The 27341-nt window shown below is 44.5% G+C and overlaps 1 protein-coding gene across 1 annotated transcript; it reads right to left on the minus strand.

Moving 5' to 3' along the window:
• Window positions 1-7730: 7730 nt before the first annotated feature.
• Window positions 7731-25588, minus strand: LOC126267276 (uncharacterized). Its single transcript, XM_049972344.1, has 3 exons — window positions 25504-25588; window positions 12195-12274; window positions 7731-8791 (listed from the first exon to the last, which is right to left on the minus strand). The coding sequence occupies exons 1-3, from the start codon at window positions 25522-25524 to the stop codon at window positions 7960-7962; spliced, it is 933 nt and encodes a 310-aa protein (XP_049828301.1). The 5' UTR covers window positions 25525-25588; the 3' UTR covers window positions 7731-7959.
• Window positions 25589-27341: the final 1753 nt, after the last annotated feature.

Raw genomic sequence — 27341 nt, forward strand, 5'->3', positions numbered from 1 at the left:
CGTTGTTATGTTACGGTACACTGATCCTCTACGGATTCTTGTGCTTCAATCCACGCCCTGAAACTTCGAAGGACACAGGGAGTGCCTTTACAAAGCTGGTTGGCAATAAAAGGCGTATACGATGGGTCGCGCATGTGTTTCGAAATACATGAACTCCACCCGAAATAACATTTTATGCCGCAGTGGGGACTGCCACACTCGATACAGGGTCATCAGCCTGCAACTGACTGGTATCACAAGCAGCTTGAATCCAAGCTGTCAATACATGAGATGTGCCTGGCATTCACTTACCTTCGCTTGTTCCTTCGCGTTTCCACCTCACAGTCACATCATCAGTAGTCGACTTGGGTAGCACTGAACATACACCACATAAACAGTCAAAGCGAAGAAAGTCAGTGATACCTTCTGTGCAGATGGACACCAAGCTCGAACTCTTCGGAAATGGGCGAAATTCCGCGAGTAACGAGGATAATTGGCAAGGTGTACTTCATGAGTAGCGTGTGGACAAGTTTAGAATATAGGTCTGCTGGAGGCGTGCTATGGTAGTCCACGCAGTTGCGATGACCATTGTGTCTGGATGGCATAGTGGTCAGGCCATGTGCCTAGTGAGCAGAAGACCTGGGCTCGATTCCTGGTCTGACACAAATGCCTCGGGCATGGATGTGTCTGATGTCCTTAGGTTAGTTAGGTTTAAGTAGTTTTAAGTTCTAGGGGACTGATGACCACAGATGTTGAGTCCCATAGTGCCCAGAGCCATTTGAACCATTTTTCTGACACAAAGTTCCAACTTCCCTCATTGATGTAAATCAGTGCCCATTGGCAGCTAATGTCCTTATTCACTTTGTGTCCCTATGACCCGTCCCAGTTCGAAGTCACTGAGCTTTCCTGACGAAGCCACTTTGCTGTTACTGCTTCGAAGTCCTTTTATACTGAAAGGATTACCTCTTGTGGCAGCTAGTGGTCAATTTCCCATTACCTATGGGTGACCAGGTATTTTTTGCTCAGATTGTGTATAATCTGGTTCGGAAACCCAGAAATAGGAGCCATTAGTTTCGAAGTAACATTTGTTATGGTGCCCCGTTGTTTATTTGGAACGCTGGTGGTGTTTCGATATTTTTGTTGCTTCACTGCAGAGCCTGATATGTTACGGAGGACAGAGGAACATCAGTTGCGAAGTTGATCTATTATACCGGGCAGAGAGGTAAGGTCGCGCATCCGCAGGTGTGAAAGTGAGGCCGGCCGTCACACTGCGTCGGTTGCGTCTATGGTGGAGGAGGAGGGGGAGGAGGCGATGCTAGAGGCGAAAGCCAAGGCCGCGAGGCGCCCGCATGAATATTAACGCGCGTGCCGCTGGGCTCTGGGTGCGTGGCGGTAAAAACCACGTGCGTGTAATGAGGCACGCACTTTCTCCAAAACCGGTTCCGCGCTGCGAAGCAGCCGGCGCTGTTGTTTATGCAGGCTGCCCAATTTATTATTATCTGCTCACGTCTCATCACCGGCACAGAAATCTGCAGATAAATTTTGAGATTATTTTTTAAGATGCTGTATAACATTTTGGCACGAGACGTCTGCTCCTTTAGTGAATTATTAGCAGGAATTTCACGCTTCTGCCTTGTCCTTTATGTACCTCCTTCGTCTTAACATTGCTCTTTGTTTCTAGGCTACAGTTTGTGACATTTACAAAGGATTTGTATGACTCACTCCGATTTCGAAGGATGTGTAGAACGGTGAAACCTTACTAAATGAAAGAGATTGCTGAGCGATGACGTGCGCGTAGGTCCAGTAGAGCCCTTTATGGTGTTACCCGACACCTCAGCGTTACGCTGTGGCCAGTCGGAGCAGATGACGTGCTACAGACGCGAAATTTAACCGACAGGAAGAAGATGCTGTGATATGCAAATGATTAGCTTTTCAGAGCATTCACACAAGGTTGGCGACGGTGTCGACACCTAAAACGTGCTGACATGGGGAAGGTTTCCAACCGATTCCTCGTACACAAACAGCAGTTGACTGGCGTTGCCTGGTGGAACGTTGTTGTGATGCCTCGTGTAAGGAGGAGAAATGCGTACCATCACGTTTCCGACTCTGATAAACGTCGGTGGGTTCTGGAGGGTAATACGGAACGCCTTGCTGGATTCTAACGGTCTCGTATCACTAGCAGTCGAGATGACAGGGATCTTATCCTCATGGCTGTACCGGATCGTGCAGCCACTTCTCGATACCTGCGTCAACAGATGGGGACGTTTGCAAGACAACAACCATCTGCAAGAACAACGACGTTTGCAGCAGCATGGACTATCAGCTCGGAGACCACGGCTGCTGTTACTCTTGACGCTGCATCACAGACAGGAGCGCCTGCGATGGTGTAATCAACGACGAACCTGCCAGCTCTAATACCATGACTGCGGTTCCCTTGACGCTGCAGCACAGGCAGGTGTACTCAACGACGAAACTGGGTGCACGAATGGAAAAACGTCATTTTTTCGGATGAATCCAGGTTCTGTTTACAGCATCACGATGGTCGCATCCTTGTTTGGCGACATCGCGGTGAACGCACATTGGAAACGTGTATTCGTTATCGCCATACTGGCGTATCACCCAGCGTGATGGTATGGGGTGCCATTGGTTACACGTCTCTGTCACCTCCTGTTCGGATTGACAGCACTTTGAACAGTGGTCGTTAAATTTTAGTTGTGTTACGACCCGTCGCTCTACCCTTCATTGCATTCCTGCGAAACCCTACATTTCAGAAGGATAATGCACGACCGTATGTTGCAGGTCCTGTACTGGCCTTTCTGGATAATACAGAAAATGTTCGGCTGCTGCCCTGGCACAGCACATTCTCCATATCTGTCACCAATTGAAAACGTCTGGTCAATGGTGGCCGAGCAACTGGCTCGTCACAATACGCCAGTCATTACTCTTGATGAACTGTAGCATCGTGTTTAAGCTGCATGGCCAGCTGTACCTGTACACGCCATCCAAGCTCTGATTGACTCAATGCTCAGGCGTATCAAAGCCGTTACTACGGCTAGAGGTGCTTGTTCTGGGTACTGATTTCTCAGGATCTATGCACCCAAATTGCGTGCAAATGTAATCACATGTCACTTCTAGTAAAATATATTTGTCCAATGAATGCCCGTTTATCATCTGCATTTCTTCTTGGTGTAGCTATTTTAATGGCCGGTAGTGTATTTTACACAATCAAAGCTACCCACTGTGAAGAAACATGATGGTGATGATGAAATGATGATGACAAGACAAATCAAACCCGGGACCCAGTGATCCTGAGGCAGCAACGCTGGCTACTAGACCACGAGCTGCGAACGTAGATGAAGGAGGGCTCTACGCAGCATTGAGCTTTTACTGGACCATGCAGTTTGACCACAACACTGAATGGCAATTACCGTCATAAGAGCTTCGTCGACTGCGCTGCCTCGACGGTGGAGCACTGCAACATGGGTGTTGATGTCTGTGACGGGATGTTAACTGTTGGACCCATATATCTCCTACTACAGGGACCTTGGTGTGGGGGGATATTGGATATGTCACCAGGATTGATTTGGTTATTGTTGAAGGGATACTAAATACTAGACCTATTTGTCTACAACTTCTGAGGCTGTGAGCTTGGACATTTGGATATCTCAACAGGATTGATTTGGTAATTGTTGAACAGAGGCCAAACTCGCGCTGCTCACCAGTACGTGGATAGTGAATGAGCCCCTTGTAGTCTTCTTGACAAGAGAACCAAATGGAAAGCATAATAATGCAAGATCGCACACTGTAGTTCACACCACAAAAGCCTCGATGGATGTGCTGATCCCTGTCTTGTCTCCCTGGTCCCCTGAATTATAATCCATGATCGCGCCTGGGCTGCTATGGGAAGATGTGTGCTTTATCACAAACCTCTTCACGAAATGAGAGAGCATGTGTTGCAGATGACATTCAGGGCTTTCTGTGCTACAACAAATACGACACTATATTCGTGGCCTTATGGGCCATACCTTTGTGGTGAATTTGATGATAAATACTGAACTGGTGTTTCATGCTTTGACACCTACCGCGAGTGTATGGCCTGACATGAGAGGGCAGTACTCACAGATGGCAGGATGGTAATCTTTAACATATACCAGCTCTCTCTATGTCACCTTTAAGCATACAGAAGACGTATATTATTATAGGCATTTTGCATGTTCCTGTCCCGTATATACTGGGTTCTCCTCGCAGGATGTGGAAAAATATCATAAACATGTTCTATTAACCTCATACACACCTTATACTGGGTTTGCGTTGAGCCACGGGATGTGTAGTTGATTATACAGTGATGTGTCCACACCTGTCCTCTTCAGTCCAGAAGCAAATACTCATTAATCGATCTCTAAAATGGACATGCCACTGAACCTAGCACTTCTTTCACAAAAGAATTTCATGCATTGAACTGTTAATTGGAATAGGATTTTCGACTTGTGTTTCGTTCACACAGTCCTGAATACCAGTGCTGCAGAGATCGAGGTAATCAGTCACGTTTGTCAGTAATATTTTTTTGCCCCTTACTTAGTCTTTTCTAGACAAATAAGGGTTATCATCACATTTGTTTGTATTTAGAACAAATTACCAAACACCCGTATGCTCTATGGTGGAATTTTACTGTCTTAATAGGTGTACAATATTCGTATTGAAGGCTGTAATGAAGAAAAATATTGTGTTTCAGTCGGCACATGTAAAATGCCGGGTCATGCACTCCATATCTACACTGGACAATCAATCAAATTTCTTCCCTTTCCGGACACTCTGCGGTTGCAGTACTACACTACTGGACATTAAAATTGTTACACCAAGAAGAAATGCAGATGATAAACGGGCATTCATTGGTCAAAGATATTATACTAGAACTGACATTTTCATGCAATTTGGGTGTATAGATCCTGAGGAATCAGTAACCAGAACAACTACCTCTGACTGTAATAACGGCCTTGATACGCATGGCCATTGAGTCAAACACAGCTTGGATGGAGTGTACAAGTACAGCTGCCCATGCAGCTTCAACACGATACCACAGTTCATCAAGAGTAGTGACTGGCGTATTGTGACGAGCGAGTTTCTCGGCCACCGTTTTTAATTGGTGAGAGATCTGTAGAATATGCTGTCCAGGGCAGCAGTCGAACATTTTCTTATCCAGAAGGGCCCGTACCGGACCTGCTACATGCGGCCGTGCATTAACCTGCTGAAATTTTGCAGGGAGCGAATGAAGGGTAGGGCCACGGGTCGTAACACATCCGAAATGTAACGTCCACTGTTCAAAGCGTCGTCTATGCGAACAAGAGGTGACCGAGACGTGTAACCAATGGCACCCCATACCATCACGCCGGGTGATACACCAGTATGGCGATGACGAATACACGCTTCCAATGTGCGTTCACCGAGATGTCACCAAACACGGATACGACCATCATGATGCTGTAAACTGAACCTGGATTCTTCAGAAAATAAGGCGTTTTGCCATTCGTGCACCCAGGTTTGTCGTTGAGTACGCCATCGCAGGCGCTCCTGTCTGTGATGCAGCGTCAATGGTAACCGCAGCCATGGTCTCCGAGCGCATAGTCCATGCTGCTGCAAACGTCGTCGAACTATTCGTGCAGATGGTTCTTGTCTTGCAAACGTCACCGTGTTAGGGATGGAGACGTGGCTGCACGATCCGTTACAGCCATGAGGAAATGATGACTGACATCTCAACTGCTAGTGAAACGAGGCCGTTTGGATCCATCACGGCGTTCCGTATTACCCTCCTGAACCCAACGATTCCATATGCTTCTACAATCCGACCTTTATCAAAGTCGGAAACGTGATGGTACGCGTTTCTCCTCCTTACACGAGGCATCACAATAACGTTTCACCAGGCAACGCCGGTCAACTGCTGTTTGTGTATGAGAAATCGGTTGGAAACTTTCCTCGTGTCAGCACGTTGAAGGTGTCGCCACCGGTGCCAACCTTGTGTGAATGCTCTGAAAAGCTAATCATCTGCATTCACAGCATCTTCTTCTTGTCGGTTAAATTTCGCGTCTTTGGCACGTCATGTTCGTGTTGTGGCAATTTTAGTGTCCAGTAGTGTACATTTAGAACAAGAAGAACTTGAAAATGGTTACTTGTTTAAACCTCTTCTACGTTTTGTATAGACAAATTGCCTAATTCAGTAGCAAATTAATTTTGATTAACAACTTGTTGATGCAGCAAGTAAGTTCAGTGGCAATCTGCCATTTGTGGGAAGTGTTTATAATTACACTAAGTATAAATTAGTGGCTCTCACAGAGGAAAGTTAGAATGTGGTTAAAGAGAAGGGGCTGCAAACCCGCGTAGACAATTCTGACGTTGGTTTTATATAGGTTTTCCCGACCAATTTAGACGAATTTTTGGGTGGATCATTCAAAAAAGCTACAATCTATTCCCTCTCCAATAAAGTATAATTCAGTGAGCGGACTCCGTGTTAAATTCTAAATTGTAACTTTGCTTCTTTTTTGCGGACAGGGGAGAAAGATTATTGTCTTGTGCTTTAATAGTGTGGCAGAGGCACAAAAAGATTGGAATTATTTCTTTTAGTATATGTGATCACTGATACTTCGTCATCAGAGCTGAGTGATGACTTGTTTTAGTTTTATTTTGCCTTTCTTCTAAGGCTGACACATTTTCAGCGAAGGACTGAGGCTGTAATCGTTGTGCCAGAAAAACAGCCTAACGCTTAGACACCAAACATTACGCCTATTACTTCTCTTATGTAAATAAGAATTTGGAATATTCTTTCTGTCGTGCTTTAAAAAGCTGTGTTAATCATAGTACTGCCTCGTTAGAAGCCTTGACTAGCCGAAGATATGTTACATGATGAAAGTGATCTTTTTATGTCGAGGAATGCCGTTCTTCCTTAGGGGTACTCCTACATCTGACTCTCAAGAAGTACACGTTTTGTGTGTGTGCTCATACTTTTTTCCTTTTTTTAGTCAATCTTCTGTCTGATTTTATGACCAGCCGGTGTGGCCGTGCGGTTTTATGCGCTTCAGTTTGGAACCGCGTGACCGCTACGGTCGCAGGTTCGGTCCTGCCTCGGGCATGGATGTGTGATGTCTTTAGATTAGTTACGTTTAAGTAGTTCTAAGTTGTAGGTGACTGATGACCTAAGAAGTTAAGTCCCATAGTGCTCAGAGCCATTTGAGCCATTTGAACTGGTTTTATGCTTCTCGCCACGAATTTATCTCCTGTTCCCACCTCTTCCTCTTAGTGTAGCATTTGCAATCTACGTCCTCAATTACTTGACCGGTCTTATGCAATATTTGAGTTCCCCTACAATTTCTACTCTCTACGTTCCCTCTAGTACCGTGAAAGTTATTCCCTGACTTCTTAACAGACGTCCTGTCACACTGTGCCTTCTTCTCGTCAGTGTTTTCCATATCTTCCTTTCCTCGCCGATTATGCGAGAAACCTCTTCATTCCTCACTCCTTTCCAGTCCATTCATTACCTTACCAGTCCACTTAATTTTCGACATTAATCTGTTCCACCACATCTCAAATTTCAGATTGTCTTCTGTTGCGATTTTCACACGGTCCACGTTTCACTACCAAGCAATGAGGTTTGATACTACAAAAGTTTTCTTGGCCAGGGTTCTCGGCAGTATAAAGCATGACAACATAAGCGTGAAGACTTCATTCGAGGTCTTTCATCGCGTACAGAATAATAAGCCGTCTTGTTAAGTGTAAAAAAGGGAGTATAATACAAAAAGAACTGTACAAAACATACTAGATACAACAAATAACAAAGCGGGTATGTTACAAAAAGTAGCAACAGGCGGCGCCGCGACGGCGACGCCGGTGTCTACTGGATTTGTACTCGTGGCTTGGGGCCACAGCTCGCGGCCGCTGTCTGCCCCGGCGGTCGGCTGGATTCGGCTCTACTCGGCTCGACTCGGCTCAGCTTCAGTCCCAGCCGTGGTGCTCCTCGTGGTGGATCGGCACCCACACCTTCTGCCACACGGGCTTCCACACCTTCTTCCACGCTGGAACCTGGATCTGCTTCCACACGGGCACCTGGATTTGCTTCCACTCGTCCTTCCAGACCAGCTTCTTGTCGGGCACCCAGACGAGCTTCTTGTCGGGCCTCCAGATCTGGACGAGCTCCTCCTTCCAGATGAGCTTCTTCTCCGGCACCCAGATCTGCTTCTTCTCGGTACGCCAGATCTGCTTGTACTCGATCTTCCACTCCAGCTTCTTCTCGGGCACCCAAATCAGTTTCTTGTCAGTGCGCCAGATTTTCTTCCAGATCGGCTTCCAGATGAGTTTCTTCTTCCATAGGCCGTGGGACGTGTACTCCCAGCCGTGAGGGTCCTTCCCGTGAGATTTCTCTCCTGGTACCCATATTTTTACCAGTTCTGGTACCCAGATTTGCTTCCAGTCTGGGACTTGGATTTCCTTCCATACAGGCACCTGTATTTCCTTCCACACTGGGACGTTTATCTTTTTCCAGTCTGGAATTTGAATTTCTTTCCATATCGGCACCTGGATCTCTTTCCATATCGGCTTCTGGATTTTCTTCCAGTCTGGTACTTGAATCTCCTTCCACACAGGCACCTGTATTTCTTTCCAGACAGGAACCTGGATTTTCTTCCACGCTGGTTTCCAAACCTGTTTACTGACTGTCTTCCACACTTTCACCCATTCTTCTTTCCAGACGAGTTTCTTCTTCCAGATGCCCTCTGGCTGATGGTGGTCGTGGTGCTCTTCATGGTGCACTGGAGGGCCATACTCGATCCTGCACAAGGAGATAAACAAACATTTTATAATTTTATATATTTACTTGCTTGCTGGGTTTACATTGCGTATTTTTGTCTATTTACACCTTGTTCCATTACACACTATTTGTAATACTACATATATGTATTTTGTGCCTCTGTGTAGAGTAATGTTTGTGTTGCGTGATGATGATGATCAGGCAGGGAGAGGGTTAAACGCGGTGCCGGCACATAGCACCAAGGGGATCACCAATCTTATCGTCCCCATCCGATGGACGGATCAGCAGTGTCGCTAGCCTTCACTTCATGGGACATTACGGAGAGGTCTGGTATTTAACCGAGGGCTTTGATGCAAAGTCTGGTAATCAGGAGCCTTAAGCCACCATTTTTCCTTCCCTTGCTGGCAGTGGAAATTGAACCGGCGTACCTCAAGTTCGATTGCCATTGCACAAGCGAGCGTTAGCGACTTCGGCCACGAAGGCTGGTTTGTGACATTTGTATGCTCTCAAGTTTCTTTGAGATGCTATAAACATAGCCAGTGTTGCCAAGTACGTCGTGACAGAACCGCCACGTAAATTTGCGAATAAAGAAAATATTTTTCAAATATTGTCAATGGCTTTATGATTATAAAAATCGAAGTCAATAAAACAGTTAAGAGTGAGCTTGGTGAGGTTATACCTTCAGCACCATATAACTATATATACTAACACTGTTAAATATTAAGCGCAATTTAAGCCTTAAGATGTTCAGAACATATAAACTGAGTTTTGACAGCAATCTTCAAAATTTTCGCTCTATTAGAGCTACTGTGGAGTTTTATTAACACTTTCACTATATCAACAATGGACGCCTGTCACAGTTGTACAGCAGAGTTAGGGAACACGCAAAGTATATCAGGGCAGCGACGAAGACTAGTAACCTTCACAGGTCTAGAAATAAGTGAAGTAGAGTTGTAACATTGCTTCCGTAGTGCCATATTGCAACTGTATCTTTCTTTGGTGAGAATTTGACGTTTTACAGTGTCACTTTACGATGTAAACGGACGAAGTAGTCCATTATAATTATAAAAATTATTGTCCCAAATTTACTTAACCCCAGTTTGTTCTACTGCCCTGAAATCGAGAACGTGCAAAAAAAATTTAATGGTTAAAAGTTTCTTCTCGATTCACAACTGTATAACTATATCTTTCGGACCCGGTGTGGATGTTTCAACGTCTGTTGTACGTCGCACGCTATGTACTACGGTTGCACTCGTAGTAGAGCAGACACGTGCCTGATATCGTAAACTTTTTTTTCACCTACGTAAAACGCTCGTATTTAGATGTTGTTACAAATGTGACGCAGTTTCCGTGCATTGGAGCCTAGTTGGTGGAAAGTTGACAATAGTTTGGTAATAGTGATAAATTATGACTCATTTTCTTCTCTGACCTCTCTTGAGAACAAGCGCTTGTATTGCTGTGAATGTGATTGCTATTGATGTTCTGGCACTGCAGATATGGTTCATGTTCTAAATGATCCTAACAGCGTTGTGTGAGGTATTATTGTGACAGGTATTATAATTCTGCATCTTGCAGATTGCTCCCACACCAACGAGAACTTGGAACTGTTAGTTCTCACTGTACTAGTGCTTCGGCTGCCCAAAGTACTGGCTCTGACATCCATCAGTGTGCCGTTGCAGAAATAGATCTCTGTAACATTTAGTTTCACATGCCTTACGATGTGCAGTAAAAATAGTCGAACGAGAGACGTTGAGGACACACTACAGAGATCTGTGTCGTTAGTGGATTTCAAACTGTTTTACATGATCTTTGAGATAGAGATTTACAGCGTTATACATCTTGCAAGGTAAAATTTGAAAACCGCAAAAGTACTGTCTCCCGAATCTTGTATACAGCAAACATAACGCGTCACGCAACTTTGCATGCATCCATTATCGAGCTAGGTATTTTGTATCAAAGAAAAACTGAAATTGTGTCAGTGAGTCCAAAAAAAGCCCTAATTAACATTAAGAACTCATTTTTTTAATTTTTCACATGAGTTTTGTAGTAGAAAATGGCAGTGTCGTATGGCACTGTTAACTTGGATATCGAGTGAGGCGGATTCAGCAGCCTGTCGGAAAGAGTGTTCCTCCCACGCTCATGTTGGTCCCATTCCTTGCGGGTAACTGAGATTTATGCAGTGAGTGTGCGTTAGTGTCATGGATGCGTGTATTGTGTCGTGTTATGTTTGTCTAATAGATTAGTAATGAGAGAGGGGAGGGCGAAACCCGGTGCCGGCATATAGCATACTCCTTCCGAATAGCACCAAGGGGAACCACGGAGCTTAAACTTCCCATCCGACAAACAGATCACCTTCAACAGTGTCACATGTACTCACTTCATAAGAGATTCGGAACTTGATGCGGAACAACGGGATATAAAACTGCTGATGGGCTACTTTACGGCACCATCCCTCCTCCCATTGTGGGCAAAATACTGGCAGTGAAAATTCTGTCCACCCTGTGTATTCGAATCGGTGCCCCTGTATTTCGAGCGCCACCACACACGTTTACTTTAGCGCTTGACACAGTCACGTCGATTAAACATTGCAGAGCGATATGAAGTGTGACAAGCACGTAATGGCAGTTGTGGGGAAGGCGGATAGCCGTCTTCGTTTCATTGGTAGAATTTTGGAAATATGTGGTTCATCTTTAAAGGAGGCCGCTAATAAAACTCTAATATGACCCATTCTTGAGTACTGCTCGAGCGTTCCTATCAGGTCGGATGGAGAGAGGACATAGAAGCAATTCAGAGGCGGGCTGCTAGATTTGTTACTGGAAGGTTTGATCATCACGCGAGTGTTACGGAAATGCTTCAGGAACTCGGGTGGGAGTCTCTGGAGGAAAGGAGGAGTTCTTTTCGTGAATCGCTACTCAGGGAAATTTAGAGAACAAGCATTTGAGGCTGACTTCAGTACAATTTTACTGCCGCCAACTCATATTTCGCGGAAAGACCACAAAGATAAGATAAGAGAGATTAGGGCTCGTACAGAGGCATATAGGCAGTCATGTCCCTGTTTGGGAGTGGAACAGGGAGAGAAGATGCTAGTTGTGGTACGAGGTAGCCTCGGCCACGCACAGTAAAGTGGATTGCGGAGTATGTATGTAAATGTAGATGTAGACCTTAGCTACGGAGGCGGGTAGTTTTGTAGTGAACTTTGCAGAGTGATTTTCTATCGCCGCGGTGAGCACAGTGCTGGGTGTCTGCAGAGGATGTACGTCACGACAGCGACGTCACTTTGGACAATGCACGTCCGACACCAAAGAATTTATATCAGACCATTTTGACTGACTGGGGAGACATCTTTTGGTAACTGAAGTATTCGCGAGAGACAATTCCATTTTTAATATTTATCAGACATAAAGTGACGGTGGCAGCAGCTTACCCCCTCTTCTCGCGACTGTGGACGGGGTTGGCGGAGACCGGCGCAGCGAGAAGAGCTACGGACAGCGAGGCGAACAGCACCTGTAAAGAAAAGAAAGAAAAAACACCGACCGGCGCGTCAGTAAACTGTTTGCTCGCCAGCTTTTGGCTGCCGCTGCTGCTGTTGCTCTGTTTGCTTCGCTTAGATTTATTGCCTTGGCGCCGCTGGACACAACAAAGACGCTGCCGCCACGTTCGCACCTCTTACGCGTGACACGTAAGAATCATTCGCACGTTCGCAGTTGCGCGTTCTTGGCGCAGCTTTCACCTCTGCCACCCTTCTCTTCCAGGAATACAGGTGTCGTCCAGTAAGCAAACACCAGAACCAAATCACACAAAAGGAGTTCTCCTGCACCGCTTCTAAGCTGCGTCATTGGCACAAGAAGGAATACGAAGGGAAATGAATTGGTAAGTTGGTGAAAATAACTCGTTTTCAGAAGTAAACGCTTGAAAAATAAATAACTTTATCAGATTGAATTTCATTCAGAATTGTTGTACCCTTCAGTTGTGATATGATATTAAGCAAATAGTCGCTCATCCATCAATTCGTATTTTATATCAGATCTAGCTGTATTTCAGGTACAGTACACGCATCATCAGTTCGTTAAATGCACTGAAGGTGGCTATACTCTAGCTGAAATGTAGCTAGATATGAAATAAAATACAGATTGATACACGACTGTTTGCTGTGTCCATCCCTAATTATAATTAATTGTTAAATTACAGTTCACAATTCATGGTGTGGAAATGAAGCCGGTAATGATTTCAATGTATCGGCTTAAGAGAGAATAATATTAGAATTGAGTCATCATATTAAAGGTCTCTCTCACAGTAGGATTTGAATCCAGGCTGTCTTACCAGTTGAGGCGAAGTTATGTTTTCGCATTTAGGTTCTGTGTTCAATTGTAACTGAATGATGATGCTGTACATAGCAGTACATTGTGTAAAACTCATTCTGATAGAGGGCTATTTCCTAAAAAAAAAAGTGCCATTTGCTGCGCTGAAAATTAAGATATAGGAAGAAAGTTACATTAACTGGAGAATTAGATTTGGTTTGATGTAATAGTCGAAGAAATTAGTGTTTTTGAAGGAATGACAGGTTGATAGGATATACATCCAAACGTTGAGATTTAGACGATATAAAACCCCGGAGGGAGGGGAGGAGGGCAGGAAGCAATATGAGTCAGCAAATATTTGCATATTACGAGCACTGACCGAGGAAACGCTGCAGCTATCACTCATGCATGACATAAAGAAACACATTTTCGACCAGGGCAGTTGAAAGCGACAAATAGCGAAAGAAAAACAGAAAGAATGAAAAAATGAAATACATAAATAGTGAAAGAAAGACACAAATACATTTCAACATTTTTCAGAGGAAGCACAAAGTATACAGAAGCAGAAGTTCATAAATGCTGTTGCTATAAGGAAGCTTACATACTGGAAATAAACGTGAGGCAACAGAAAGAAAAAGCATACACCATATATGGAAGAGTCTTTGCTCTAGAGCGAATGCAGAAATTGGTATATTATGATTGATTTAGCACAAATAGACACAGATCTTATACATTTAGCTAATGCAGCCCAATTAAGGTCACCATCATTACAGGTGATGCACCTTAGTTAAAAATGTCTTTTTTTTCTTTCATTTTACAGAACTTAGGTGAAATTTAGGAAACAGCGATACTTAGTTCTCCTTTTATCTGTACGGTAACAACATTCACCACAATATAGATCAGAGACTGACACCACATGTGAAATTCCACGCGATGTCTTAAAGTGAAGCGAGGGTTTAACACGGGGCTATTTCGTAGCTATCAGCCAAACGAGCTGTCCGCAGGTCTGCTAAGAAGATAGGTTTCATAGATAGAGCTCAGAAGCCAACATGTGTAAAGTCTCATCTGTATAACCATATAACTGAGTAAATTCGATTCCCCAAGAAAAATGTCTGAACGTAAATTTACCTGACTCGTAGGAAATGCATTGAACACGAAGAATATGTTACTTGTTGCTGTAGCTACACCGAGAGTCCTCGTGTTCAGCATTCTCTAGTGCGCAACTTTTACTTGCAGTGTGCCCAAAATATCAATCCAATACACATCATTTTCCTGGTTCATGATGCAGTGCTTGCCTGATAATGTGGAAAACCAAACTGACCTCCATAGTTTACACCTGTCTCAGTTCTTAAACCAATGTTATGTACGTGTATTTTTTTTCTTTTTTTAGCTTCTTTCTTTTGTATTGTTTTGCAGTCATCAGTCTTCTGCGTCTCTGACAACCGCCTCGAATTCCGCTCCTGTGTGAACCTCTTCGTCTCCTCGGTGTAGCACTTGCACCCTGCGCCCTCAAATTATTTGTTGATTTTAGTCGAATCTCTGTCACCTCTGCAGTTTTTAACGCTCTAACACTCGCATTAGTACCGTAGAAGTCATTCGCTATTGCCATAACAAATGTCCTAAAATCTTGTTGCTTATTCTTGCCAATGTGTTCCATATGTGTTTTCCTTCGTCGACTCTGCGGAGCACCTCCTCATTCCATACCTTATCAGTCCATCTAATTTTCAGTATCTGTCTGTTGTTTCACATCTCAAACGCTTCGATTCCCTTTTTTTTGTTTTCATTCAGTCCGTGATTCACTACCATATGATGCTGTGCCCCGACGTACATTCTCAGAAATTCCCTCTTCGAATTAAAGCCGATATTTCATTGGCAGACTTTTCTTGAGCAGAAATGCCGTCTTTGCCTCTGCTAATCTGCTGTTTATGTCCTCCTTGATTTGTCCGTCATGGGATATTTTTCTTCAAAGGCAGCAGAATTCCTTAACTTTATCTACCTCCTTATCTCCAATTTTGCCGTTAAGTTTATCACTAATCTCAATTCAGCTACTCCTCATTACTTTAGTTTTTCTTCGGTTTACTCTCAATCAATATTTTGTACTTATTAGACTTTTTATTCCATTCAACACCTACTGTAATTACTTTCCACTCTCACTGACGATAGCAATGATAACCATGAATATTATTTTCGATATCCTTTCATCCTGAATTTTACTCCTACTCCCGAACCTTTCTTTTATTTCTCTCACTGCTTCTTCGATGTATAGATTGAGCAGTGGAAACGGGAGAATACATCACTGTCCTACTACCTTTTTAATCCGAGCACTTTGTTCTTGATCTTCCAGTCTTATTGCTCCCTCTTTTTTCTTTTACATATTGTCCAAGTTTACTATCAAACAGTAGGACAGTCAACTTTCCGGTAGTTCTAGAAACACTGTGTAGAGAAGTAATGGTGGTTGCATCCTAGTTAAATCGGCGTGATCTTAATTGCTTATAGGCACAAACACGACACAGTTAGTTAAGAAGACAGTAGTTACCCATTAATATATCCGTTCAATGTTCATCAACCTGACCGTGGCGATAGTAACAGAACTGTTGGAGGTGATGATGTATGTTGCTCAAAGGCGTATTCTCTCAATTATAATAGTACTCTGCGACGCACAACGCCTCTCTTTTAACGACTGCCACGGAAGTGGATAAATATCAGTGACACTCTTGCGCTTGATAAACGAACCAGTGACTGAACACAATATCTTTTTCCTATCCCCTCTGTTTCGTCTATTACTGCTGCCTGGCAGTTTTTCCAAACCGACAAGCAATATCAGTGAACAGGTTGAACGAGATGCTTCTAAATCTCTTTTCCTTGTGATTCTTTCAGTAAATCTCAGTCTTGAACTGACTTTTCTACAATTAATTTTATGTGGTCCTCTCATGTGAAGTTGATCAGTACACATAGTCCTAGATATTTTTACGATTGTTTCTGATGCTGAGAAAACGTAATGATCGCATCGGTTATATGGCCGGGAGAATCTGAGGTTGTGTGGCCACCTGGAGCAGGTCTTTCTATTTGTGTTTGACGCCACCATGGTGGCTTGCACGTCTGTCGAAGAGAAGATGAAAGATGAGTACAGCATATACACTCAGTCCCAAACAGGGGAAATGCCACCCGGCAAGAAATCTAAACTATGGCCAGGCGGTCTCGAGGCACGGTAACCACTAGAAAACAAGATGCTGACAATACTCCCAGTGACCGATCGCCAACCATGTAATCGAAAAATAACTGGCCTTTCCGCCTATTTATGGGCAATGCGTTGTCTAACGTTCAGGCTCCACTGCTAAGTCACGAGGAAAGCGTAGATTCTATACAAGTTTTCCTGCAATTTGCGTGAGTGTTCTGACGTTACACAAATAGCCTCACGCAGCAGATATCGCCCTGTAATAATCCCAAATGTTATTCCTACAGTTACATTCGTGTCTGACCAGTGCACCTCGTCAGGAGCGATGTTCTGCTTGTATCTGGTAAGGAATCATTAGTACACTCACAAAGGTTGTCCGGCGCCACTGGCTTCTTTCTTTCGAATCTTTTGGACCCACAGAGTGAGCTTACATTCATAAGTTCGGAGTTAGCCGAGTCCATGTTTATTCCTATAAACAAGACTGTCCATCTGCAAAAGAGTTGTCTGTCCGACGACACTTGGAAAACTTTGTTGTTTCAGAGCCCAACGAAAACCTACGGCTAGAATAGCAATAAGGTCTTTTGCATATTGTTTATACAATGAGGTGACGAAAGCCACAAGATATGTGTCGGACCTCCTTTCACCCGGCATAGTGCAACAACTCGACGAGGCATGGGCTCAACAACTCGGAAGTCCCCTGCAGAAATATTGAGCCTCGCTGCCTTTATAGCAGTCCATAATCGTGAAACTCTTCCGGCGCAGGATTTTGTGCACGTACTGACCTCTCGGTTATATCCTCCTAATGTCAGATGGCATTCTTGTCACGGTACCTGGCTAGCCAGATCATTCGCCCCAATTCTACAGAATGTTCTGACATGGTGGATACCCATCCATAAAAAAGAGTCCATCGTTGTATAGTAATGTGAAGTTAATCAACAGCTGCACATGGTCTACAAGCAGCCGAAAAGAACCGTTTGCAGTCAATGGTCGGTTTAGTTGGACCAGAGGACCCAGTTCATTGTATGTATACACAGTCCACACCATTTGGAGGCACCACCAACGTGCGAAGTGGCTTGGGTCCATGGCTTCATGTGGTCTGAGCCCCACTCAGGTCCTATCATCATCTTGTACCAACTTACCAGGCCACGGTTTTCCAGTCGTCTATGGTACAACCGACCCAAGGAGAGCCACTCGCGTCGCCTATTAACGCCAAATTTCGCCGCACTGTCCTAACGGATACGTTTGTCGTACGTCGCACATTGATTTGTGCGGTTATTTTACGTAGTGCTGCTTGTCTGTTAGCACTGACAACTCTACGCAAATTCTGCTACTCACGATCGTTAAGTAAAGACCTTCGGCCACTTCATAGTCAGTGGTGAGAGGTAATCCCTGAAATTTGGTATTCTCGGCACACCCTAGACCCTGTGGGTCTCGAAATACTGAATTCTCTAACGATTTCAGAAATGGAATGGCCTATGCGTCTAGCTCCAACGACCACTCCACGTTCTATGTCCGTTAATTCCCGTCGTCCGGCCATAAACAAGTTGGAACCTCACGAACCACTTGAGTACAAATGACAGCTCCGCCAATGCATTGCCATTTCGTACCCTGAATAAGCGATACTACTGCCATCTGTATATGTACGTATATGTAGATGTACAGAAGGTTATAGAAACACTCGAAGGAAATATTAACACTAACCGTCATGTAGGAGAAAGATTTATGCATTGCTCTTACTCCTTATAATATCGCCGGGCGCTGTGGCCGAGTGGTTCATGCGCTTCAGTCCGGAACCGCGTTGCTGCTACGGCCGCTGGTTCGAATCCTGCCTCGAGCATGGATGTGTGTGACGTCCTTAGGTTAGTTGATTGAGGGAGGACATAGAAGCAATTCAGAGGCGGGCTGTTAGATTTTTTACTGGTAGGTTTGACCATCACGCGCGTGTTACAGAAATGCTTCAGGAACTCGCGTGGGCGTCTCTAGAGGAAAGGAGGCGTTCTTGTCGTGAATCGCTACTGAGGAAATTGAGGGATCCAACATTTGATGCTGACTGCAGTACAATTTTACTGCCGCCAGCTTATATTTTTCGGAAAGACCACAAAGATAAGATAGGAGAGATTAGGTCTCGTACAGAGGCATATAGGCAGTCATTGTTCCATCCTTCTGTTTGGGAGTGGAACAGGGAGAGAAGTTGCTAGCTGTGGTACGAGGTACCCTCCACCACGCACCATGTGGTGGATTGCGGAGTATATATGTAGATGTAGTTAGGTTTAAGTATTAAGTCTAGTGGACTGATGACCTCAGATGTTAAGTCCCATAGTGCTTAGAGCGATTTGAACCTTAGAATATCTTCAGTAATGAACGTCAAACCGTAAACAGCTCGAGAAAAGGTCGTCGATCGTGGAATGAGTGTCACGGCCAATGTCTGAGCGCTATGAACGCCGTCGCTAACGCTTAGTCACACTGTTGTCCTTACAGCCGCCTGCGGGTAGTTCACAACTCTAGCTATCGGGACGCAGACGCTTAGGCGTGCCCGTCGGCAGCAGCGGGGAACCTCGGCTGGCTCTGACCCCGCGTCCTTCGGAGAAAGCAGACGTCCTCCAGACGAGCGCCTGGAGCTCTCACGCGCGGCGTGCGACCCTTGTCCTTGCCGCAAGAGTGTAGGCTGTTTGATTTCTCCGCCGCATGACGATCCTACATTTTAAACATTGCCGTCTGGCATCTGTCGCGCTTTCAAAATTGCTGTCCGTCTCTGAGTAAATACCCAGGAGCCGTATTCGGCAATCTGGGCTTTGTTATTGCGAAGGAATAGGTTCTTGAAAGTGTGTGACCGGAGAACAGCGTTATATGGAAGAGAAAATAGGACGATCGGAAATATAAGTAGGCAAACGTAATAGTAAATGTAAATGCCGTGTGACTAGGGCCTCCCGTCGGGTAGACCGTTCGCCTGGTGCAAGTCTTTCGAGTCGATGCCACGTCGGGGAATTGCATGTCGATGGGGATGAAATAATGATGGTAAGGACAACACAACTCCCAGTCCCTGAGTGATATCCGACCAATCCGGGAATCCAACCTGGGCCTTTAGGTCTGACATTCCGTAGCGCTGACCACTGACAGGGGCGGAAAGTAGTATATGAAGAAGTACTAAATAGAATACCTGAGGTCAGAATACAGAAGTCACGTTCCAGAAGAAGGAAAATAGTATGCTACGTCATCCAGAGATAGTTAACCTGATGCTCGACGTAACGGCAGAGGGGAAAATTAGAAGAGTACACTAAAACTAGGTGTACCAAACAGCTTGTAGAGCACGCTGAGTGCAATGGTTATGTCAAGATGGGAAGGTTAGCGCTTATAAGAAAATATGGAGGGCGGCATCAAACCAATCGAAAGACTGATGATTAAATGCAGTGGCCATCAGCTGCATTTCAAGTGTAAGGTATCTCATTCCTGCACTTCTCTTTCACGGCTATCAACAGCGTTGTTTTGACAGTACTTACGTCAGTGGGAGTTGGGAAACTGCCTTTAATAAACCTGTCTCAAATTGTCGGTTAATCTTATATCGCCTTGGGCAGTCTCCCGCAAAATTCTAAGTGATTTCCAGAAGACTTGGGCTCTGTGTATGCGTCTCTGACCTTTTTGATATCACTATAGGAAACACTTCCATAACTTCCAATATCCTAACTTTAAATGTAAGTGAACATTTACCACAATTTAGCGCTTGCTCTAGAATATACTCGGTCTAGAGTACCATACGGATCGGTATTACTCTTTGTAATTTCAGTTCTGTTCTGTTTACTAGTGGCGCTAGTGGACAAATAACTACTGTCGCTCTCTTCTTCTCCACATGTCATTACATTAAATACGCGTTGAAGACAACGTAACTATTTACAACTTTGTATCAAATTTAGTTGTGACATAAATCTTGGTATATCTGGTACCTATCTTGAACTGACAATGCAGTATTATATATGTCATCAGGAAACGTACTTTGCGTAAAGTCACCTACGTTCGTTTTCATCCAATTATTCTATATTTTCGCTACGGTCGCAGGTTGGAATCCTGCCTAGGGCATGGATGTGTGTGATGTCCTTAGGTTAGTTAGATTTTAGTAGTTCTAAGTTCTAGGGGACTGATGACCTCAGAAGTTAAGTCCCATAGTGCTCAGAGCCATTTGAACCATTCTATATTTTGCTAATAAATAACTCGTTGGGCTGCTAATCGGGGGTATGTAGTGTACATCCAACGAAGACAGAACACAACGTTTATGTCATACACAAATCTCTGTGGGTCCGAAAACGGTACCTATCGTGATAATTCAAAGAAGTAAGATTAAAATTGCAAAAAAAAAAAAGTTATATGTATGATGATAATGCAAGTTCGATTTATTGTAAGTGAGATTGATGAAAATTTTCATATCAAATTATGGAAATTCTCATTTTTTTCATGAAAATCTTTGTTCATAACAGGGTAAATTAAAATACGTGATGTCGTCGTCTACTGGTGGAATATAAGCTGGGAAATCATCTGGCACTAACTCTTTGGAACAGCTCAAGTCTTGTCGATCATGGCCATTATGTGACATACATGTAGGTGTTGATATATTCGCTGATCAATCCCGAAAAAATGGTTCTAGGATCTAGAAATGGTTAAAGACGAAATTTAGGGACAGCCTGCTTACACCAAAACAAGAAAAAAATGCCTATTGACCCATGTTTACAGGAAATTTCTTCTTGGTTTAGTCTGTACTACATCCTCCCAAGACATGGAAACCAAAGTCCTTGCAATAGAAGAGATCTGTTCCATAGTACCGAAGGTGCACAAGTCCTCGTTGCTGTTGAACTCTGCATTTAAGAGTCCATGTTTACTAGACTTCTTTCTCTTAGTTTTATGAAGGTAAATTGTCCCTAAAGCTTGTCGGTGCTTTTTTGGGACACCGTGTATACTCCCTAACCATCTTAGTACAGCTGATAATGTAAATATTTGACTATCGTAACTGACTATAGAGAATTATCGTATGCGATGTCCTTAAGTAACATCGGAATTTTCTCTTTATCACAGGCATTACTTTAGTTGCTGGTGCTGTGTACATGCAAATGAAATCTTTACACACAGTTTTGGTGAACTGCAAGTTTCACTGCATTTCAAAATAACAATCCCCCCTCAGAGTACAGAAAGATATCTGCAACAGACTCAGAGAAGAGGTTTCTACACTTTGTACTGTCTTTTATACATGTGTACGATATATCTGAAACAGAAAAGTGGACAGTAGGAACCTTAAATAATTCCCAGCGTGAAGTGGATATAGTACCACTTGTCTCTACCACTACATATAATTGGTCCTATTTATTTATTTTATGCCTGAATCCAGTTAGAAATAGGAGGCTGCCTAGGAAATCACCGATTCATACTCGCTTTCTTCTGGGTATGTACAGCTGCACTCGTACACATTATTATGATTCCGATAAATAGTTTGGTTTGTGAGGCACTTTGCATACGTTTATACGGCTCTCTAACGCTAGAACTTTACCTCGTCTTCTACGTACATCTAAGCACACATAGGAAATTTCCTCAGTTGAGAGTACACGATGGTCTTCGTGCTGTCGTGCTGTCTAACTGGAGCGTCCGTGAGAACGAGAGTGAGTCACGCAGTACCTAACGGCCAGCTTCAGTCCGAGTCGTACGCTCATTAAGGCACTCGGCTTCCGCTGGGAGATTCTGAGATACGCCAGCCTCCTGCAGCGCCATGGCACAGCAGGTCCGCTGACAGCGTGACGTAAGCGTAATGCCGGGGCACGCCGACTGCGATCTGTTGCGCTAACTAAGGACCGGTTAACAAATACGCCGGCCAATCTGCTCGTGGTTTGTGTGCAAGTAAATTGATTCAGTGCTAACGATTCCGTTTATGATCTTCGTAGTCGATTAACGTTTCAATTTCCACACAGTTACGATCGAGTTAGAAGTCTCGTGGTCGTGCGGTAGCGTTCTCGCTTCCCACGCCCGGGTTCCCGGGTTCGATTCCCGGCGGGGTCAGGGATTTTCTCTGCCTCGTGATGGCTGGGTGTTGTGTGATGTCCTTAGGTTAGTTAGGTTTAATTAGTTCTACGTTCTAGGGGACTGCTGACCATAGATGGCACAGCCATTTTGTTTTACTCGTTGGCAACATTGAAACAAATAACAATTCTCTCCACTCTCTGGGTCTTCCTTAGCTCCCCGTGAACAGGCTAAGCACGCCTAAGATAAACGTTAGGACAAATGTCCTATTTCCCTCGCATGCAAATGCAAACGACTACTACAGTTAGAATTATGTACTTCTTGCTACGTTTGCTTCATCTGATTGTCACCGTGCTGAATAGGCACTGCAATAAAAACCGGCATTTGCCTATTTACTTATATCTTCATAGCGTTCTTCATTTTCGTAGACTTAAGGGCTGATTCTCGACCTGGCAATAAAGTTCAGCCGGCCGCTGTGGCCGAGCGTTTCTAGGCGATTCAGTCCGGAACCGCGCTGGTGCTACGGTCGCAGGTTCGAATCCTGCCTAGGGCATGGATCTGTGTGATGTTCTTAGGTTAGTTAGGTTAATGTAGTTCTAAGTGTAGGGGACCGATGACCTCAGATGTTAAGTCCCATACTGCTTAGAGCCATTTGAACCAATCTGAATAAAATTCATTTACGAAAGAAGAACAAGGCGAACTGTTGCTATGGTTAAATGTATTAGACTTGAATTCGGCGGGCATAGGATTAAAACTCTGGAGCTGCGGTATTCATTTCGTCAATGTTAATAAAATGTACCACACTTGTATTTAAAATACGCTTGTCACTCTACAATCGGTTTCATTGTAGTGAACAACATAAGGTCAGCCTGAAAATTCATCAACAGACTTCGTAACAACTCTCACAGATTTGTGCCGATATTATGACTCAACGTATCTAATTGTCATACGTAACGTTAAAGGCGCACATTGAACCACAGAGAGTACACATACACGCCATATATTGCTAGGCAAAAACGCGGACGTCTGTGAAGTGCAAGGAACATAATGTGCTGTTCGCTTATTATCTTCACCTTATTATCTTGTCATCTCAGATACTCCTGCAAAATTTTTCTCTCGGTGAAATCTAGATATATGAGTCACGCCTGTAACAGGACATTTAAACCCGAGCAACGAAGTTAGATTTAAAAGATGAATTTTTTTGTTCTCACTATTACATAGGAGCAAAGTTAGATTTAAAAGATGGATTTTTGGTTTTCACTATTACATAAAGTGCATATTTAATAGACTGTCACTGGGCGAGTATAATTCCGATGACCTAACGTATTCACGTGACTAAATGTACCGGTCTGACTGATGGAGAGAAGAATCAATCGTTACTAACATATTCCTGCTTCCGGATCCTCCCAAGGCACGATCGTGATACCATTTTGTATCTGAAATAAAGGGCGTAATGGACTACGGCATGAATCTTCACTCCGTCTTCCTGATTTAGATTACGAGGATTTCCATTTGCCTATCCGCACGATCGTGGAGAAACAGCTGATTCTTCCATTCGCCAAAACGTGATCAATGTGAACAAGTGCTACACCTGTGATGGCTTAGATGTCCAACAACGAACGTTGCGCACAGTACACTGGAACCTGAACCCGAGTTCGGCAAGACTGGAATGAAGAGCGCCTTACGGCAATGTTGATTTAGCATTTGATCAGCCTTTCTCTAAATCTTCGCCGGCAAATAAAGATATTTCGCAGAAGGCCAAGACCAGTATCTATCTCCATAAATGTTGAGTTGATACGGTCTTCACCTGTAATTAAACTCGTAGAAGTTGACAGTGTAGCACATTGTAAACTTCCTTCTTTCGTTTCGTCTTCGAAAGGAAGAGGTAAGTGTCTGTCTAGGAACTCTGATTTGTTATTCCAAGATTTTCTTCAAATTACTTGCTACGAATTTCGAGATTTCCCCTTTGGGAGGACATAAATGCTTCAACTGCCATCGGTAAGCTTACCAGGTAGTCTCTGTCAACCTCGTCACTGGCAGGACGTCAAACTCTGAACCAAGTGAAGTGCTTTCCTCTCCTCCATTTACCTACCGACCAACGAGGCGCATTGGTACACCTACATCTATATCTATGCTAACCACTCTGAAGGGTACGGAAGAGGATAATTTCTATTGCATCAGTTATTACAACTTCTTCCCTTTCCATACGAGTATAGAGCTCGGATAAACACAAAAATGTTCAAATGTGTGGGACATCTTATAGGACTTAACTGCTAAGGTCATTAGTCCCTAAGCTTACACAGTACGTAACCTAAATTATCCTAAGGACAAACGCACACACCCATGCCCAAGGGAGGACTCGAAATCTCCGCCGGGACCAACCGCACACTCCATGACTGCAGCGCCTTAGTCGGATAAACTTTTCGTTCTAATCCCGCGTTCACGATCCTTACGATAGCGATACGTTAGGTTATGTAGTATATTCCTAGTTTCAACACCTGAAACAGGTTCTTGAATCTTTGTAAGCAAGCAGCCGCGGAATAGTTTGCACCTGTCTTCAAGGGTCTAGCAGTTCAGTTTTGTCAGATTATCTACTCCCCCTTAGCTCAGACAAACCTGTGTCAAATCGTACAACAATACTTTGTATAGGTTTGATATCCCCAGTTGGTCGAATTTCGTAAGGGCCTAACACACTTGAGCAATACTCCGCAGGTGTGTTTTGTACACAATCTCTTTTGTAGGCTGGTTATGTTTTCGCACTGTGCTACCAATGAACCGAAGTCTGCCACTTACATTACCTCTAACTGAGCATACAATGACCCAGCATTCGGGAGGAATACAGCTCAGGCACCCTTATTTAGGATGTTCCTGGTCTCCGTAAATCACTTAAGGCTCATGAAGATATGGTTCTTTTAAAAAGGACACGGCAGCTTTCGTTCTCCATTTCTCAACCCGAGTTCTGTGTCTCTCTTTGTAACGACCATGCCGTTGTGGGAAGGTTTATCCTAATCTTTGCTCCTTCTACCAATGGTCTACGCAGTGATGTGGTGTGAAGCCGTAATGCTGTTGATCATGCAATGACTTTGGTGTCCACTGGACGTGGATAGTTAAACTGCAGAGAGATAGTGAGAGAGAGAGAGAGGGGGGGGGGGGGGGGGGGTAGACAGACAGACTTATTCTCAACAGCTGGGAGACGCGCAGAGGCGACCTCTTAGCGCGCCGCGTGGTGCTAGGCGGTACGCATAGAGCGTGCGAGACGGCCCACTGACCAGCAGCGTCGACGGCTTCATGTCGGCGGCGCGTCGCGGCGGCGGTGAGCGTCGGCCGGTTCTGCAGACCGGGCCTTGCGGACAACTACTGCGGCGTCTGGCAGGACGGCGGTTTTATACGCGGCGCCCCACGGCTTGGAGGGGGAGGCCTGCGAGAGGACGCGCAACTTTCCGCCGCTGCAGCGGGCAGGTAGCAGGTGGGGACGCCGGGCCGTCGGCGGCCTTTGGCTGCGGGTGGGGTGGGAGGAGGGTGGGCCCGGGCACACGGCCTCTCGGCATAACAAGTCGATTAATTTTTCTTTGTACTTGGGAACTTACCCCTGGTGGTGGTTAAAGAGGCTAGAAGAGCTATTGGGAACTGACTATATTTGGCACAAGATGTTAATGGCTTTCACACGTTTGTCAATACTTCTCTTAGCTGCTTCTGCTGTAATTTCTGGTAAAGTGCTTTGGGCAACGGCCTTGCCGCAGTGGATACACCGGTTCCCGTCAGATCACCGAAGTTAAGCGCTGTTGGGCGTGGGCGGCACTTCGATTGGTGACCAGCCGGACTGCCAAGCGCTGCTGCCATTTTTCGGGTTGCACTCAGCCTAGTGATGCTAATTGAGGATCGAATAGTTGCTGCTTCGGTCAAAGAAATCCATCCTAACGACCGGGAGAGCGGTGTGCTGACCATACGTCCCATCATATCCGCAGCCTCAGCTCAGGATGGCACGGCGGTTGGATGGTCCCGATGGGCCACTTGTGGCCTGAAGACAGAGTGCTACAACTACTGCTACTACTATAAGTGCTTTATGGATTTCTTTCCATGTGTATTAGTTTTTCAACTACTTCGTGAATGAGCAAAAAAAAAAGTTTCCAATAGCTCTGAGCTCTATGGGACTTAACATCCGAGGTCATCAGTCCCCTAGAACTTAGAACTACTGAAACCTTACTTACCTAAAGGTATCACACACACCCATGCCCGAGGCAGGATTCGGAAGTGCGACCGTAGCAGTCGCGTGGTTCCGGTCAGCACCTAGAACCGCTCCACCACCGCGGCGGCTGTATGTGCAAATTAGTGACAATTTGAGGCTATTCTCTTTAAGGGTGCTGTATGAATGCTTGAGTGACATTGCAGGAATTATGTCACTTTACTTTGGTTTGACCCTATTGGTTGCTTTGAAAAGCATTCAGCTGCAGGCACGTTAATCTATAATTAGGGCTTCGCTTTCACAGCAGAGGATGACACTTTGTGGTGTCTTACAAGGGAAACTGCCCATCGCGTTCCGCCTCTGACTGAGTGGTAAGATGGCCCAGTGGACAGCCCGGCAAAAATTGAACACAGTTTACTGAACTGTAAAAAAGAAGGAAAACTGAAACACTAAAAGGTCCACGCCGAAGATGTGCAACATCTAGCGTGTTTAAATACGCACGGAGTCATAGTCCATCATTGACGTGTCTGTTCGCTGTATTCAAATTTCCATCTGTGTCGTGGTAACAGCGAGGTGTAAGGAAGGAACCTCCAGACGTACGTACCTCCTATTTGTTCTACACAAGTACCCATTTGCTGCCTCTCGCGTTCCTATTTGGAAGTTTTGACTCTTGAATTCCTTGATCACAACATAGTTCACACCCGTTTATTTGTTATTTCATATCTGTGAGAGGGCTATGCGGCGTCTCAGTCTGCTCTCACTATTCATCAGATTTACTTGCGACGGTAGTATATTCTTACCACGCTGCTCATATTTAATATCAATGTATAGTATCATAATTCCCAAGACTATAGAAAGAGAACAGACACGTCAATGATCGGACAGAAAGCTCATTATTTTGCGAAAAACAGTGACGCATGAGAG

The sequence above is a fragment of the Schistocerca gregaria genome, chromosome 4 (genome assembly GCF_023897955.1).
Source record: "Schistocerca gregaria isolate iqSchGreg1 chromosome 4, iqSchGreg1.2, whole genome shotgun sequence".
NCBI classification, from domain to species: domain Eukaryota; kingdom Metazoa; phylum Arthropoda; class Insecta; order Orthoptera; family Acrididae; genus Schistocerca; species Schistocerca gregaria.